This window comes from Schistocerca americana, chromosome 4 (genome assembly GCF_021461395.2).
Source record: "Schistocerca americana isolate TAMUIC-IGC-003095 chromosome 4, iqSchAmer2.1, whole genome shotgun sequence".
NCBI lineage: Eukaryota > Metazoa > Arthropoda > Insecta > Orthoptera > Acrididae > Schistocerca > Schistocerca americana.
Window position 1 is genome coordinate 747,570,461 of NC_060122.1, and position 13,192 is coordinate 747,583,652.

Below are 13,192 nucleotides of genomic sequence, written 5' to 3' on the forward strand. Positions count from 1 at the left end.
GATTATTTTACTGGAACGAATCACACAACTAACAACGGGTTTTCCAGTGATTCTCAATTTGCTGGTGCTCAGAAACGGCATATACAGGGTGAGTCCCCTCAGATTACCTCTGGATATATTTCGTAAACCGCATGAAATACTGACGAATCGATTCCACAGACCGAACGTGAGGAGAGGGACTAGTGTAATTGGTTAATGCAAACCATAAAAAATGCACGGAAGTATGTTTTTTAACACAAACCTACGTTTTTTTAAATGGAACCTCGTTATTTTTGTTAACACATCTGAACATATAAACAAATACGTGAGCAGCACCGTTCGTTGCATTGTAAAATGTTAATTACTTCCGGAGATATTGTAACCTAAAGTTGACGCTTGAGAACCACTCCTCCGCTGTTCGATCGTGTGTATCGGAGAGCACCGAATTACGTAGGGACCCAAAGGGAACGCTGATGGACCTTAGGTACAGAAGAGACTGGAACAGCACATTACGTCCACATGCTTATTCCGTTTTATTGGTCTTTTTCACTGACGCATATGTACGTACATTAACATGAGGGGTGAGGTACACGTACACACGTGGTTTCCGTTTTCAATTACGGAGTGGAATAGAGTGTGTCCCGACATGTCAGGCCAATAGATGTTCAATGTGGTGGCCATCATTTGCTGCACACAATTGCAATCTCTGGCGTAATGAATATCGTACACGCCGCAGTATATCTGGTGTAATGTCGCCGCAGGCTGCCACAATACGTTGTTTCATATCCTCTGGGGTTGTAGGCACATCACGGTACACATTCTCTTTTAACGTACCCCACAGAAAGAAGTCCTGAGGTGTAAGATCAAGAGAACGGGCTGGCCAATTTATGCATCCTCCACGTCCTATGAAACGCCCGTCGAACATCCTGTCAAGGGTCAGCCTAGTGTTAATTGCGGAATGTGCAGGTGCACCGTCATGCTGATACCACATACGTCGGCGCGTTTCCAGTGGGACATTTTCGAGCAGCGTTGGCAGATCATTCTGTAGAAACGCGATGTATGTTGCAGATGTTTGGGCCCCTGCAATGATGTGAGGACTAATGAGGTGGTCGCCAATGATTCCGCACCATACATTTACAGTCCACGGTCGCTGTCGCTCTACCTGTCTGAGCCAGCGAGGATTGTCCACGGACCAGTTAATGCATGTTCCGTAGATTCACTGCCCCGTGGTTTGTGAAACCCGCTTCATCGCTAAACAGGTAGAACTGGAACGCATTCTCTGTTAATGCCCATTGACAGAATTGCACTCGATGATTAAAGTCATCACCATGTAATTGCTGATGTAGCGACACATGAAACGGGTGAAAACGGTGACGATGCAGTATGCGCATGACACTACTTTGACTCAGTCCACCGGCTCTCGCAATGTCCCGTGTACTCATGTGTGGCTTCATGGCAACAGTAGCTAACACACCAACAGCACCCGCTTCTCCTGTGACGGGCCTGTTACGGACCCGTTTGCGTGCTACGACCATACATGTTGCATACAGTTGGCGGTAGAGGTTTTGCAATGTGCAGCGCGTTGGATGCTCTCTGTCCGGGTACCGTTCTGCATACACCCTGCCGGCTTCAGCTGCATTTCGTCGACACTCGCAATAGATGAGTATCATCTCCGCCTTTTCAGGAATCGAATACACCATGGTCACAGTTCCTACAACACTACACTATCACAGACGTCTGGTAAGACGGTGTACTACAGTTGGTCTGCGGGCGGAGACGAATGCAGAATAACAATAGCATCAAGTGCTACATACGGACACTGCGACAGCTAGACCAAACCACAACAGTGCACTACAGCCACACTCGTAATCACGGTCGTCATCGTAAACATGTCGCTGGAGATACTGCTCGCCGACCGTGGCCCGTGTTTGTTACAACACGCAACTGAACGTCGGAGGTTTCAAGCGTCAACTTTAGGTTACAATATCTCCGGATGTATTTAACATTTTACAATGCAACAAACGGCACTGATTACGTATTTGTTTATATGTTCAGATGTGCTAACAAACCTAACGTGGTTCTATTTAAAAAAACGTAGGTTTGTGTTAAAAATCATACATCCGTGCATTTTTGTATGGTTTGTATTAAACAATTACACTAGCCCCACTCCTCACGTTCGGTCTGCGGAATCGGTTCGTCAGTATTTGATGTGGTTTACGAAATATATCCAGCGGTAACGTTAGGTGACTCACCCTGTATACATATCGGCTTGAAATGAACGCCAATATGGCGCCTCACAGCTCTGTACTGAAGGGAGATGGCGTGCGTGTGACGTAGGTGGCGTTGTGTCATCTCACTGGTCAACGCTCAGACGCACGCTCAGAATATCTGACATGCCAGATATTGCTCTGCACGCTCGGAAAGACTCCCGAAAGTGCAATTCCACGCTATGACGTCAGAAACTCGGCACGCTCAACGCTCAACGTTCGGATGCACGGTCCGTGTGCCGACGGCTTTAGGATAATTTAGGTTAAGTAGTGTATAAGCTTAGGGACTGATGACCTTAGCAGTTAAGTCCCATAAGATTTCGCACACATTTGATTTTTTTTTTTTACGAAGTCGATAAATCGATGAAAAAACGCATTTTTTTTCAAATGGCCTCTATTTTGTTTCCTATGTTCCAAATAACTTAAGCGAGGTACAACTTCTAAAAAATCTTACATACTTCACTAACATCAACTGAATATTGATTTCAGAATAGCCGGCTGACCTGTGACATACCGCGCGTGGAGGTCTACATAGAAATTTTGTTTCATTCTGACGCCACTTCCGCCTTTGCTCTTCGACATTTCCGGTCAAAAAAATTTCGGTTTGTAGAGGAAATATCAGTAAACATTTTGACCAAACTTGACATCGACATCTATAACACATCCTGAAAAAAAAAATTTCAAACAACAAGCTTTTTTCGGGCCAAAGATGGAAAACCTCCCCTGAACATAATGGTCGCAGCTTAAGCGCATCGAGGCAGACGGAAGAGCGGACGGTACCTGGGTAGGCGGCGTGCGAGATGATGTCGGGGTCGTCGGCCCCCCCGGGGTCTATGAGCTTGGCGGCCCCCGCGGGCGGCGCGCCGCCCACCGCCTTGTCGACGCAGTGTGGACGCGCGCCCGGCAGCGCCACCACCGCCCCGGCCCCCGCGGCGCCGCCCCCGTTGTCGCCACGCGGGCCCAGCGCCGGCGGGTGGTCGTGGCGCTGCGAGCGGCACAGCAGCCGCGTCACGAGCGCGATGCCGACGCCCATCACGACCATGGAGGCGAGCACGGCCAGCACCAGCCACACCGCCATCAGCGACGAGCCGCCGCCCGCGGTCTCTGCGGCAGCGAGCGGGTTCCCTAGCTCAAGTTCACACTCGTAAACAAATGGCTCAAGGCTATATCCGCCAGACCCACAAATTAGGATACGTTGACCTTTTTTGTTAATAATTCCAGTCATTTTCCTCGGGTTCTCGTAAAAGTTTCAGTTCACAAAGATAAGAAAACTGCCGTTTTTGCAACTGAAATTTGTTCTTCAGTATCAGACATGTTTCGTCTATTCCTGTTAGACATCGACAGTGGTCGATGAGACGTATAAAGTTATTTAATTATACACATACTAATGTGAGATCTGTGATGATTTTTTGGCAATTTCTTTAGATTTAGATAATTTATTGACAATTATATCATTTTGTTTTGCTTACGTTCATTTTTCCTACCGCATCCTCCAGGCGTTTGTTGTTCTGTATGTCCTAAATGCACATGGTATAGGTTTCTTCGAGTAAATACGTCTCTGCACGTAGCGTACGCCGCAGAAAATGTAACATGTTGGCATTGCTCTTGGTCACATGCAATAGAGCTGGGAAAGGCATCATGGGAAAGAACTGAGGGATTCTGGGAGAATGGAGTTGGATGCCTCGGTGGGGATGGAGATTGGGTGGGTGGTGTGGCACTGTCAGTGATTACCTGTGCGTGCGTGTGTGTGTGTGTGTGTGTGTGTGTGTGTGTGTGTGTGTGTGTGTGTGTGTGTGTGTGTGTATTTACTTAATTATTATTCATTTACTTATTTGACTTATATTTTTACTGTGCCCCCCCCCCCCCTCACCGACCCACTCTTCCCGCGTCCCCATCGAAATACCCACCTCGACTGTCCCAATACCTTTCAGTCAATGCCCATGATCCGTCAATCACTTCTACTACATGTGAGCAGAAGCACAGCACACATATGTAGATTTCTACACTATAGCTTATGTGCAGAGTAGCATATACTGGGAGAAATTTGTAACACTTGCATTCAGCACTAATAGAAACAACAAACAGCAGGACGAACAGGTCACAAAAATGAATTTAAGCGAAAAATACTAATATATAATTGTAAATACAATCACAACATAATTGTAAATATAATACAAATAAATAATTGTAAAAACAAATCAAACTGAGAATCACTACAAATCTCACAAGAAAATTTGTATAATTAAATAATTTTTATGTGTTCGAGACCACTGAAGATGTCCAACAAGAATAGGCGAAACATATCGGTACTCATCAATGAATTTCAGTTACAAAAGACGCAAGTTTTCTTATTTTTATGATGAAACATAGTTGAAATTATTGAGATTTTTATTTCGTGGATTTGTAATTTGAAGTGTGCTGGGTAGTTTCCTATGGTTTCGGTTCATCTGTGGGGTTTGCACCCCGTAAAGTTCCACTCCTGATGACGCTGAGCTGGTCGCGCCTGAAGTACGAACATCAACATTTCATCCATTGTCTTCTCCAAGGGTCTGAGCGTGTACGAGGGCCAACATGTACTGGAGGCCAAATTCTTCTTTTAAGCCAATAGCAGTTGGTCGTGTACGTGCTGGCAGTGAGACTTTCAAGTATTTGAGAGTAGAGAATCGACTGTGACAAAGTGAGAGAGAGATCGAACTGGTCGCTTCGCGAGGGAATGTACGTGGAATGAAAGTGCAATAAAGTTATATCGAATAATTGTCAGCCGCGCGGTGTTTCGATTTGAAATCGAAAATGTCATTTATAATCTCTTATCTCTTAGCCTGCTTAGCTAAGCTGCTCACTCCTTCCTGTCAAACCAGGAGACAAGGGCGTACTCTTTCGCTTCGACCTAACAACATTGTGCATGAGTTCGCTCTCTGCCCTTTTCCCCGATAATTTAATGATGGTTGTCCAGGGACAATGCTGCGAGTCGTGGGACATGCTCGCTGTGAAAATTTTCCGGTGTTGAATATGACTTTTTGAATGAGTGTATGATTCTCTTCAGTACCAACTAAACTATTCGAGTCCCAGGAATGTAGAAGAGATCATTTCAAAATTTTTCATAGAATTGATCTCTATCGCTATCGTATGCATCGAACACAAGAATAAATTGGCAAAATGTGAACAATCGATTGTTTTAAGGAGGTGGTTCCACTTCGGTATATAATTTAAATCTTTTCACAAAGTTAGTCTTTACTGACATAAAAAGCAACGAATAACAAAGAAATAGCCAAAAAGCAAACAGTAATTTTTTTTTAAAGTTGTGGTTTGACTTTGGAACTAACGGGACACACAATTCTCGACCACCCATGGTCTGATGAGATGCATTTGAAAGCAATCCCACATCTCGAAACTTCCATGAACTTGTGGCGTCCAAAGCATTTGAACATGTAATCCAAAGTGTTGACTTAGTTTGCACTTATGTGACAGTCCGTCTAGCAGTATCTCTGATTATGCTTAACGACTTTGTTTCAGTTTTTATCTGGTATTTCCTGAGTTTGTCCCCCTTGGCTCTGAGCACTATGGGACTTAACATCTGTGGTCATCAGTCCCCTAGAACTTAGAACTACCTAAACCTAACTAACCTAAGGACATCACACACATCCATGCCCGAGGCAGGATTCGAACCTGCGACCGTAGCAATCGCGCGGTTCCGGACTGAGCGCCTGAACCGCTAGACCACCGCGGCCGGCTGTCCCCCTTGACTTTTGCGTCTATTACAACAACAAAGTGTATAGTACCTGCACCGCCTTTATTCAGTTGTGAATCATAATGCCTAAAATAAATTAGAGTTGTAAATAACAAAATATGACCCTAAAGTTTAATGTCAAAAGTACATACTGCTCCAGTGGTAACATTTCGTAACCACTAATATCAGCAGTAGTGCAAACACAAATTTAACGTCACAATAACTTTAGATATACCTGCTTTCCGCGTTAATGATATCCTCAGTATGATCATTACAAAACAAACACGTTATAACCTCCTACAGTTACCCAGCAGGATCTCGGCGCCGACAGTTGCTCTGAACGCTATAAGTGACTGGTAAAATGCACCACAAGCGTTCTTCGAGTACCACTAGATGTCTCCGCCTTGCATTAGGATCGGCGGTTTCATTCTAAAGGAACTACTACTTAAAAAATCAGTAAATGGTGGTTTTAGGCAGAAAGCATTGGTACTCAAAGGATTAAGGACCCGAGAAGCGTATCGCCCAGACTCGGTGGAAGATGCCTCAGAACTTTGTCTGCTATGTATGTCTACAAAATACAAGGGAAAAGTGTAATGATTGAGCCATAGTCGCCAAGTCTTAGGCTTGTTAGGTCAGCAGTTTAGAGTGTAGACTGCACAGACAGTTATTTCGAGCCATCCGCTGTGGTCTAGGGTTCTGTATACTATGTGTATTATATTGTTTTACTTTCCGTTAACCACGACTTCATTTAAAGAGTGTACTGGTTTCCAAGTGCCTACCTTCTCTCTGTTGTGCTTGAGCCTTTTTAGTAATTTATGAATATTATTTGGATTGGTTTTTTGCAATTTGTCTCGTACTCACGATTAATGGAAGTTCCTTTTGACTACCTGCCGTTAAAATTATTGATTAAATTTTATTTTTTCATTCTTTTATAGAACTAGCAGACGTTAACACAACGTAAATTGCTGCATACTCTTATGGCTGAGATTTGCATTCTAATTAACGCCATGTATGTCTGTTTCAATGAGACAAGCGCTACCCATTCATGAGATTTCAAGCAATATATCTCTGATTTCCACACAGGGTAGATATCGTACTGTTTCATAGTTGATTATTGCCTCCTTTGATCTGCTGTTTTTGCAGTTGTTAATTACTATGTTAATAAATTTTTAGTGATGCTTGAAGAATATTATTCGGAATATTTGTTAGCTGAAATTTTTTTCTTATTTTCTAGTACTTCTTGAATTCCTACTGTGCTTTAATGATTTCATTTTGAGACAGAAACTCTACAGAATGTTGCGAAGAAACCTGAATTGAAAATTGTCCAAATTTTAAATACCCAGCCGGCCGGTGTAGCCGAGCGGCTCTAGGCGCTTCAGTCTGGAACCGCGCAACCGGTACGGTGTCCGCCCCGGTAGTTGAGTGGTCAGCGTGACAGACTGTCAATCCTAAGGGCCCGGGTTCGATTCCCGGCTGGGTCGGAGATTTTCTCCGCTCAGGGACTGGGTTTTGAGTTGTCCTAATCATCATCATTTCATCCCCATCGACGCGCAGGTCGCCGAAGTGGCGTCAAATCGAAAGACCTGCACCAGGCGAACGGTCTACCCGACGGGAGGCCCTAGCCACACGACATTTCCATTACCGGTACGGTAGGAGGTTCGAATCCTGCCTCAGGCTTGGATGTGTGTGTTGTCCTTAGGTTAGTTAGGTTTAAGTAGTTCTGACCTCAGATGTTAAGTCCCATAGTGCTCAGAGCCATTTCAACCAGATAAATAACAAATTTTTACTTCTGATTTTCTTGCTTTCATCTGAGTTGTCAAAGTTTATAACATCCGTTTGCTTAAATAAATTTATCTTTCCTGAGTACACTGTCATGTTTTCGGTGGACTGGCACCTTATCACCCCGAACTCCCACACTTGCTAATACACACTCCTGGAAATTGAAATAAGAACACCGTGAATTCATTGTCCCAGGAAGGGGAAATTTTATTGACACATTCCTGGGGTCAGATACATCACATGATCACACTGACAGAACCACAGGCACATAGACACAGGCAACAGAGCATGCACAATGTCGGCACTAGTACAGTATATATCCACCTTTCGCAGCAATGCAGGCTGCTATTCTCCCATGGAGACGATCGTAGAGATGCTGGATGTAGTCCTGTGGAACGGCTTGCCATGCCATTTCCACCTGGCGCCTCAGTTGGACCAGCGATCGTGCTGGACGTGCAGCCTGCGTGAGACGACGCTTCATCCAGTCCCAAACATGCTCAATGGGGGACAGATCCGGAGATCTTGCTGGCCAGGGTAGTTGACTTACACCTTCTAGAGCACGTTGGGTGGCACGGGATACATGCGGACGTGCATTGTCCTGTTGGAACAGCAAGTTCCCTTGCCGGTCTAGGAATGGTAGAACGATGGGTTCGATGACAGTTTGGATGTACCGTGCACTATTCAGTGTCCCCTCGACGATCACCAGTGGTGTACAGCCAGTGTAGGAGATCGCTCCCCACACCACGATGCCGGGTGTCGGCCCTGTGTGCCTCGGTCGTATGCAGTCCTGATTGTGGCGCTCACCTGCACGGCGCCAAACACGCATACGACCATCATTGGCACCAAGGCAGAAGCGACTCTCATCGCTGAAGACGACACGTCTCCATTCGTCCCTCCATTCACGCCTGTCGCGACACCACTGGAGGCGGGCTGCACGATGTTGGGGCGTGAGCGGAAGACGGCCTAACGGTGTGCGGGACCGCAGCCCAGCTTCATGGAGACGGTTGCGAATGGTCCTCGCCGATACCCCAGGAGCAACAGTGTCCCTAATTTGCTGGGAAGTGGCGGTGCGGTCCCCTACGGCACTGCGTAGGATCCTACGGTCTTGGCGTGCATCCGTGCGTCGCTGCGGTCCGGTCCCAGGTCGACGGGCACGTGCACCTTCCGCCGACCACTGGCGACAACATCGATGTAGTGTGGAGACCTCACGCCCCACGTGTTGAGCAATTCGGCGGTACGTCCACCCGGCCTCCCGCATGCCCACTATACGCCCTCGCTCAAAGTCCGTCAACTGCACATACGGTTCACGTCCACGCTGTCGCGGCATGCTACCAGTGTTAAAGACTGCGATGGAGCTCCGTATGCCACGGCACACTGGCTGACACTGACGGCAGCGGTGCACAAATGCTGCGCAGCTAGCGCCATTCGACGGCCAACACCGCGGTTCCTGGTGTGTCCGCTGTGCCGTGCGTGTGATCATTGCTTGTGCAGCCCTCTCGCAGTGTCCGGAGCAAGTATGGTGGGTCTGACACACCGGTGTCAATGTGTTCTTTTTTCCATTTCCAGGAGTGTATTTCTGATAGTGAATATTAAAACTGAGATAACTGTCTGGGTTTAGTGTTATGTTTATTGTGGCCCGGCGCATTACTACATTCAGCTCCTCGGTTGCTAACGCGTATCAAACAGCGAATATTAAAAGTGAGACAAATGCCGATGGAATGTATGAAGCAGAAGTGCAATAAGAATAAGAATATTAATTAGTAAATTCAGAGGAAATAAAGATAATACGAAGTCGTTTAGAAAGCTGCGTCGTTGTGATTTGCTTGAATATTAAAAGCTGTAGGTGCCTAAAGACAAACAATAATTGCCCTTTAACTTGTTTCAGTTAAACTTTTGTTTTTCGAGCGTTATATGCTGAATGACTTTATCGTTAGTGAACTAGTGAAGGTATCGAAAAGAGAGTGTAAGCTGTAGTATTGTTAACTTAATACTTTTTGTAGTATTGATAGTTTGAAATCGTTGTCTAGTAAACAGGAAGTATAACTAATACTTTGTACACCAAAATTATTCAATTGCACCACGTGCACCATACCGTGAATGAAACTGCAATGTAGGCAAGAGGGATGTGGAACTGGTATGAGACACATGGTCACACCTCGTAACCCTCTAATGTTTCCCCATGTGTGAGATTTTAACCCCCCCCCCCCCCCCCCCCCCCGCCCAACCAAATAATTTCCAGCTGCCTTTTATTGAATTTGTGGCTGCTAAAAGCAAATCAGTAATGGCAGGCTGTTTGAGACTCTGTCCATTGTAGTATCGCGTTTCTTTTCATTTAATATGAGGCGTGCCAGGAATGGGGCACATGGGTACTCATCTGCAAATGAATGGGACGGTTATTATCAGCCCACTACACATTAGCGAATAGTGAGTTCGAGAAAACTGCAAAAATGAGACGTTTCTGAGCGTTTTTTTTTGGCGGACGGGTCACTTGGATGAATTCGCGTCATTACTACTTGAGTTTCTCTACGTCTCTATACGTTGGAGTTTTTCATCTCTGGTGGTTTTGTACGCATTTCTTGACTCAGAGGTTCGATGTTGATACTCGAAAAAATTCGAGCAAACATTCAATCCATCGTAGAAAAGATACACTGGTGGTTATTTATTGAAGGAAAATATCAAGTAATCGACTGAAGCATTCTAAATGGAAGACTGTCTAAATTGTTTGTGATAAAGACTTTGATTAATATGCCTGGTTCGTAGGGTGTTACAGTTAAAATATTCAATAAAACACAGATATGAATGTCTGGACAGGGTCAATTGCAGCCATAGAACAAATAATATATAAGGTGTATGAAACAATGTATCCCAATTTGTACAGTAATTACGGAGCCGTGGCGCTGTCGACGTTGGTTCAGTGGTTTTCTTTGTTTAATATCTCTCGCCAAATTGAAGCTATTATTACTAGAGGAATTCTAATGAGGGTAGTTTTGAAAGGCAAAGCAGACTGGCGTTGAGAGAGAGAGAAACCGGGGAGCAAGTACTTCCTTGCGGAGAGAAGAGGCGGAGCCACCATGTAATTCGCCGTACGCCACGGGCACTGTGTTGTGTGTGGACTGTGGCTCCCGTCGGTGGGTTCTACCAGGCTAACGAAGAACATAGTCTCTCAGTGTCGGCACTAGACACGTGTTAGTTCGTGAAAATGTGGTTCACCGCTTTCGAAAAATGTGGTTACTGTTTGTTTCCTATTGAAGGCATCGCTCCAGATACAGCTAGAGAGTCAAGCTATTGCCGATAACGTAAGGAACTTAGTCAGCTTTGGAGGGCCCGCTAAGTGTGGCTAATATACAGGGTGTTCAAAAAAAATGTCGAATTTTTTGAGAGGTGGTACTACTCATCGAAACAAGAAAAATAGGTCCAATAAACATGGGTCCGGAAATGCATACTTTCTGAGATAAGCACATGTTTACAGAACGTGTTCAACGTTGCGTCCATCCATGGCAATGCACCCCACTGCCGTCCGGCGTAATGAAAGACTCAACCTTTGAAGTGTACCCAGTTATTGTTGCACCTATTGGCACGCATTGAAGACGCGATCTTGCAGTGTCCGCTCATCGTTGATTGGCGTGGCGTAGACCAATTCCTTCAAGTGTCCCCACAGCGAAAAATCTAGGGGATTGCGGACTGGGGAACGAGCAGGGAAAGGTGTGAGGGCGTGCGACCAATATAGCAGTCTTGAAATGCCTGCGTCAGATGTTTGCGCACATTGTGACGAAAGTGTGTTGGTGAGCCACATTTGTACTTGTTGCTGCAGTGGCACAGCTCACAGCAAGTTAGACAACACATTAATGAGACATTCCAGCTAATGTGCCTAAGTTAACCTTTCTGGTAGCACGTATAGCACGATTAACCTAAAACCAAGAACGGTTGCCCTTACGTTGCTTGACAATCGGTGTTGATGCCCTGTATCCACCATTGCTTGGGGATTTACATCTGCCCTTACATGCCGGTTATGGAAATTTACAACACCCATCTCTCTTATGAACCCTACCTCATCGGTAAATAAAATCTTGGATGTGTGCAGTCGTCCGCAGCACACTTCTCCAACAGACATTGACAGAACCGCCGTCTTCTCTGATAATAGTGTGGCCTTAGGACCTGAACGCGCTACAGGTGACATGGATACAGCACATGCTCTTGAAATACCCTCCAGATAAGAGAGAAAGACACACGCCTTCTGCTGCTTCTAATAGTCATACACGGGCAGCACACTCTTGTCCAGGTCTAGCATGCGGATTGTGTGGGGCTTTCCACAGTCAGTATTCCGAGGTGCCAGAGTACCTGTGTCCCTTAGACGCTGGAAAAGTCTGCCGAACAGCTTATCAGAGGGCACTCTGTGCTGAGGATATTTTCCAGCGTAGAGGTCACGGACTCACAGGCTAGGTCCATTTGCTACACCGTAGAATATCATATCCGCCATTTCACTTGTTGATTAGTAGGCTCCTGTTGCTAACAAGTGGTCGAAGAGAGAAATTGTGAATGTAACACAACATCTGTAAATACAAACAGCGCAAAAACAGGAAATACGTAAGTGAATCCGCGCTTGGAAGGCCGTAAAACACCAAGACACGTACCAAGGATTCACAGTAATGCGACGACGGAAATTAACGTAGTCTGCAACACGACTCGAACCACACAACTGACTTCAGACCGCCTAATGGTAGGTACAGTATTGTTTTTAAGACATCACAATACCCTGCCGACACATTTAACGTAGCGCCAATGGAACGACTGTGCTAATATTCGCGACCAAGCGTCTCGCAGCCCTTCCTATAGGCACATATTTATCTCGGAAAGTAAGCGTTTCCGGATCCATGCCTATAAGGGGCGTTCAAAAAGAAACGAGCCGGAGGCATACTTACAGAAACTATTACCTGCATGTATGAAGTTTTGACCCTGGCTGTTGAGACACTTATTCCACTGCGACACAAGGCGATGAATGGCTGTCTCATAAAGATCCCGGGGCTGCGATGTTAACCAGTTCGGCACGTACAGCTGGACGTAGTTGTTCGAGGTGAATCGTTTGCCCCTCAGAGCCTTTTTAAGGGGACGACCGAAACGGTGCAATCATAGGGAGAGAGGTCCGGACTGAATGGAGGGTGACCGAGAACCTCCCAATTGAATTTCTGCAGAAGTGCCGCGACTGTGTTGGCTGTAAGAGGAGTTGCATTGTCGTGTAGCAGAATGACCCCATGGATGAGATTGCCTGGTCGATTTGATCGCTTGGCGAAGGGTGGTGAAGGTTTGCAAGTAACGCTTGGCATTCACTGTTGTCCGGTGCTTCAGGAAGTGAATCAGAAGGGGGTCATGTTGGTCAAAGAAGAACGTCAGCTCAGCATTCCCTGCCCTCGTATGGACGGCGACGTCCAGCTGTATGTGCCGA

General features: G+C 45.8%; 1 protein-coding gene across 1 annotated transcript in view; it reads right to left on the reverse strand.

Moving 5' to 3' along the window:
* Nucleotides 1-13,192, reverse strand: part of LOC124613773 (hemicentin-2-like) — an 803,230-nt gene that overhangs the window by 11,485 nt on the left and 778,553 nt on the right. Inside the window, exon 12 of the mRNA XM_047142489.1 lies at nucleotides 3,027-3,371. Within this exon, the coding sequence (XP_046998445.1) occupies nucleotides 3,027-3,371 (345 nt within the window). The remainder of the gene's footprint in view (nucleotides 1-3,026; nucleotides 3,372-13,192) is intronic.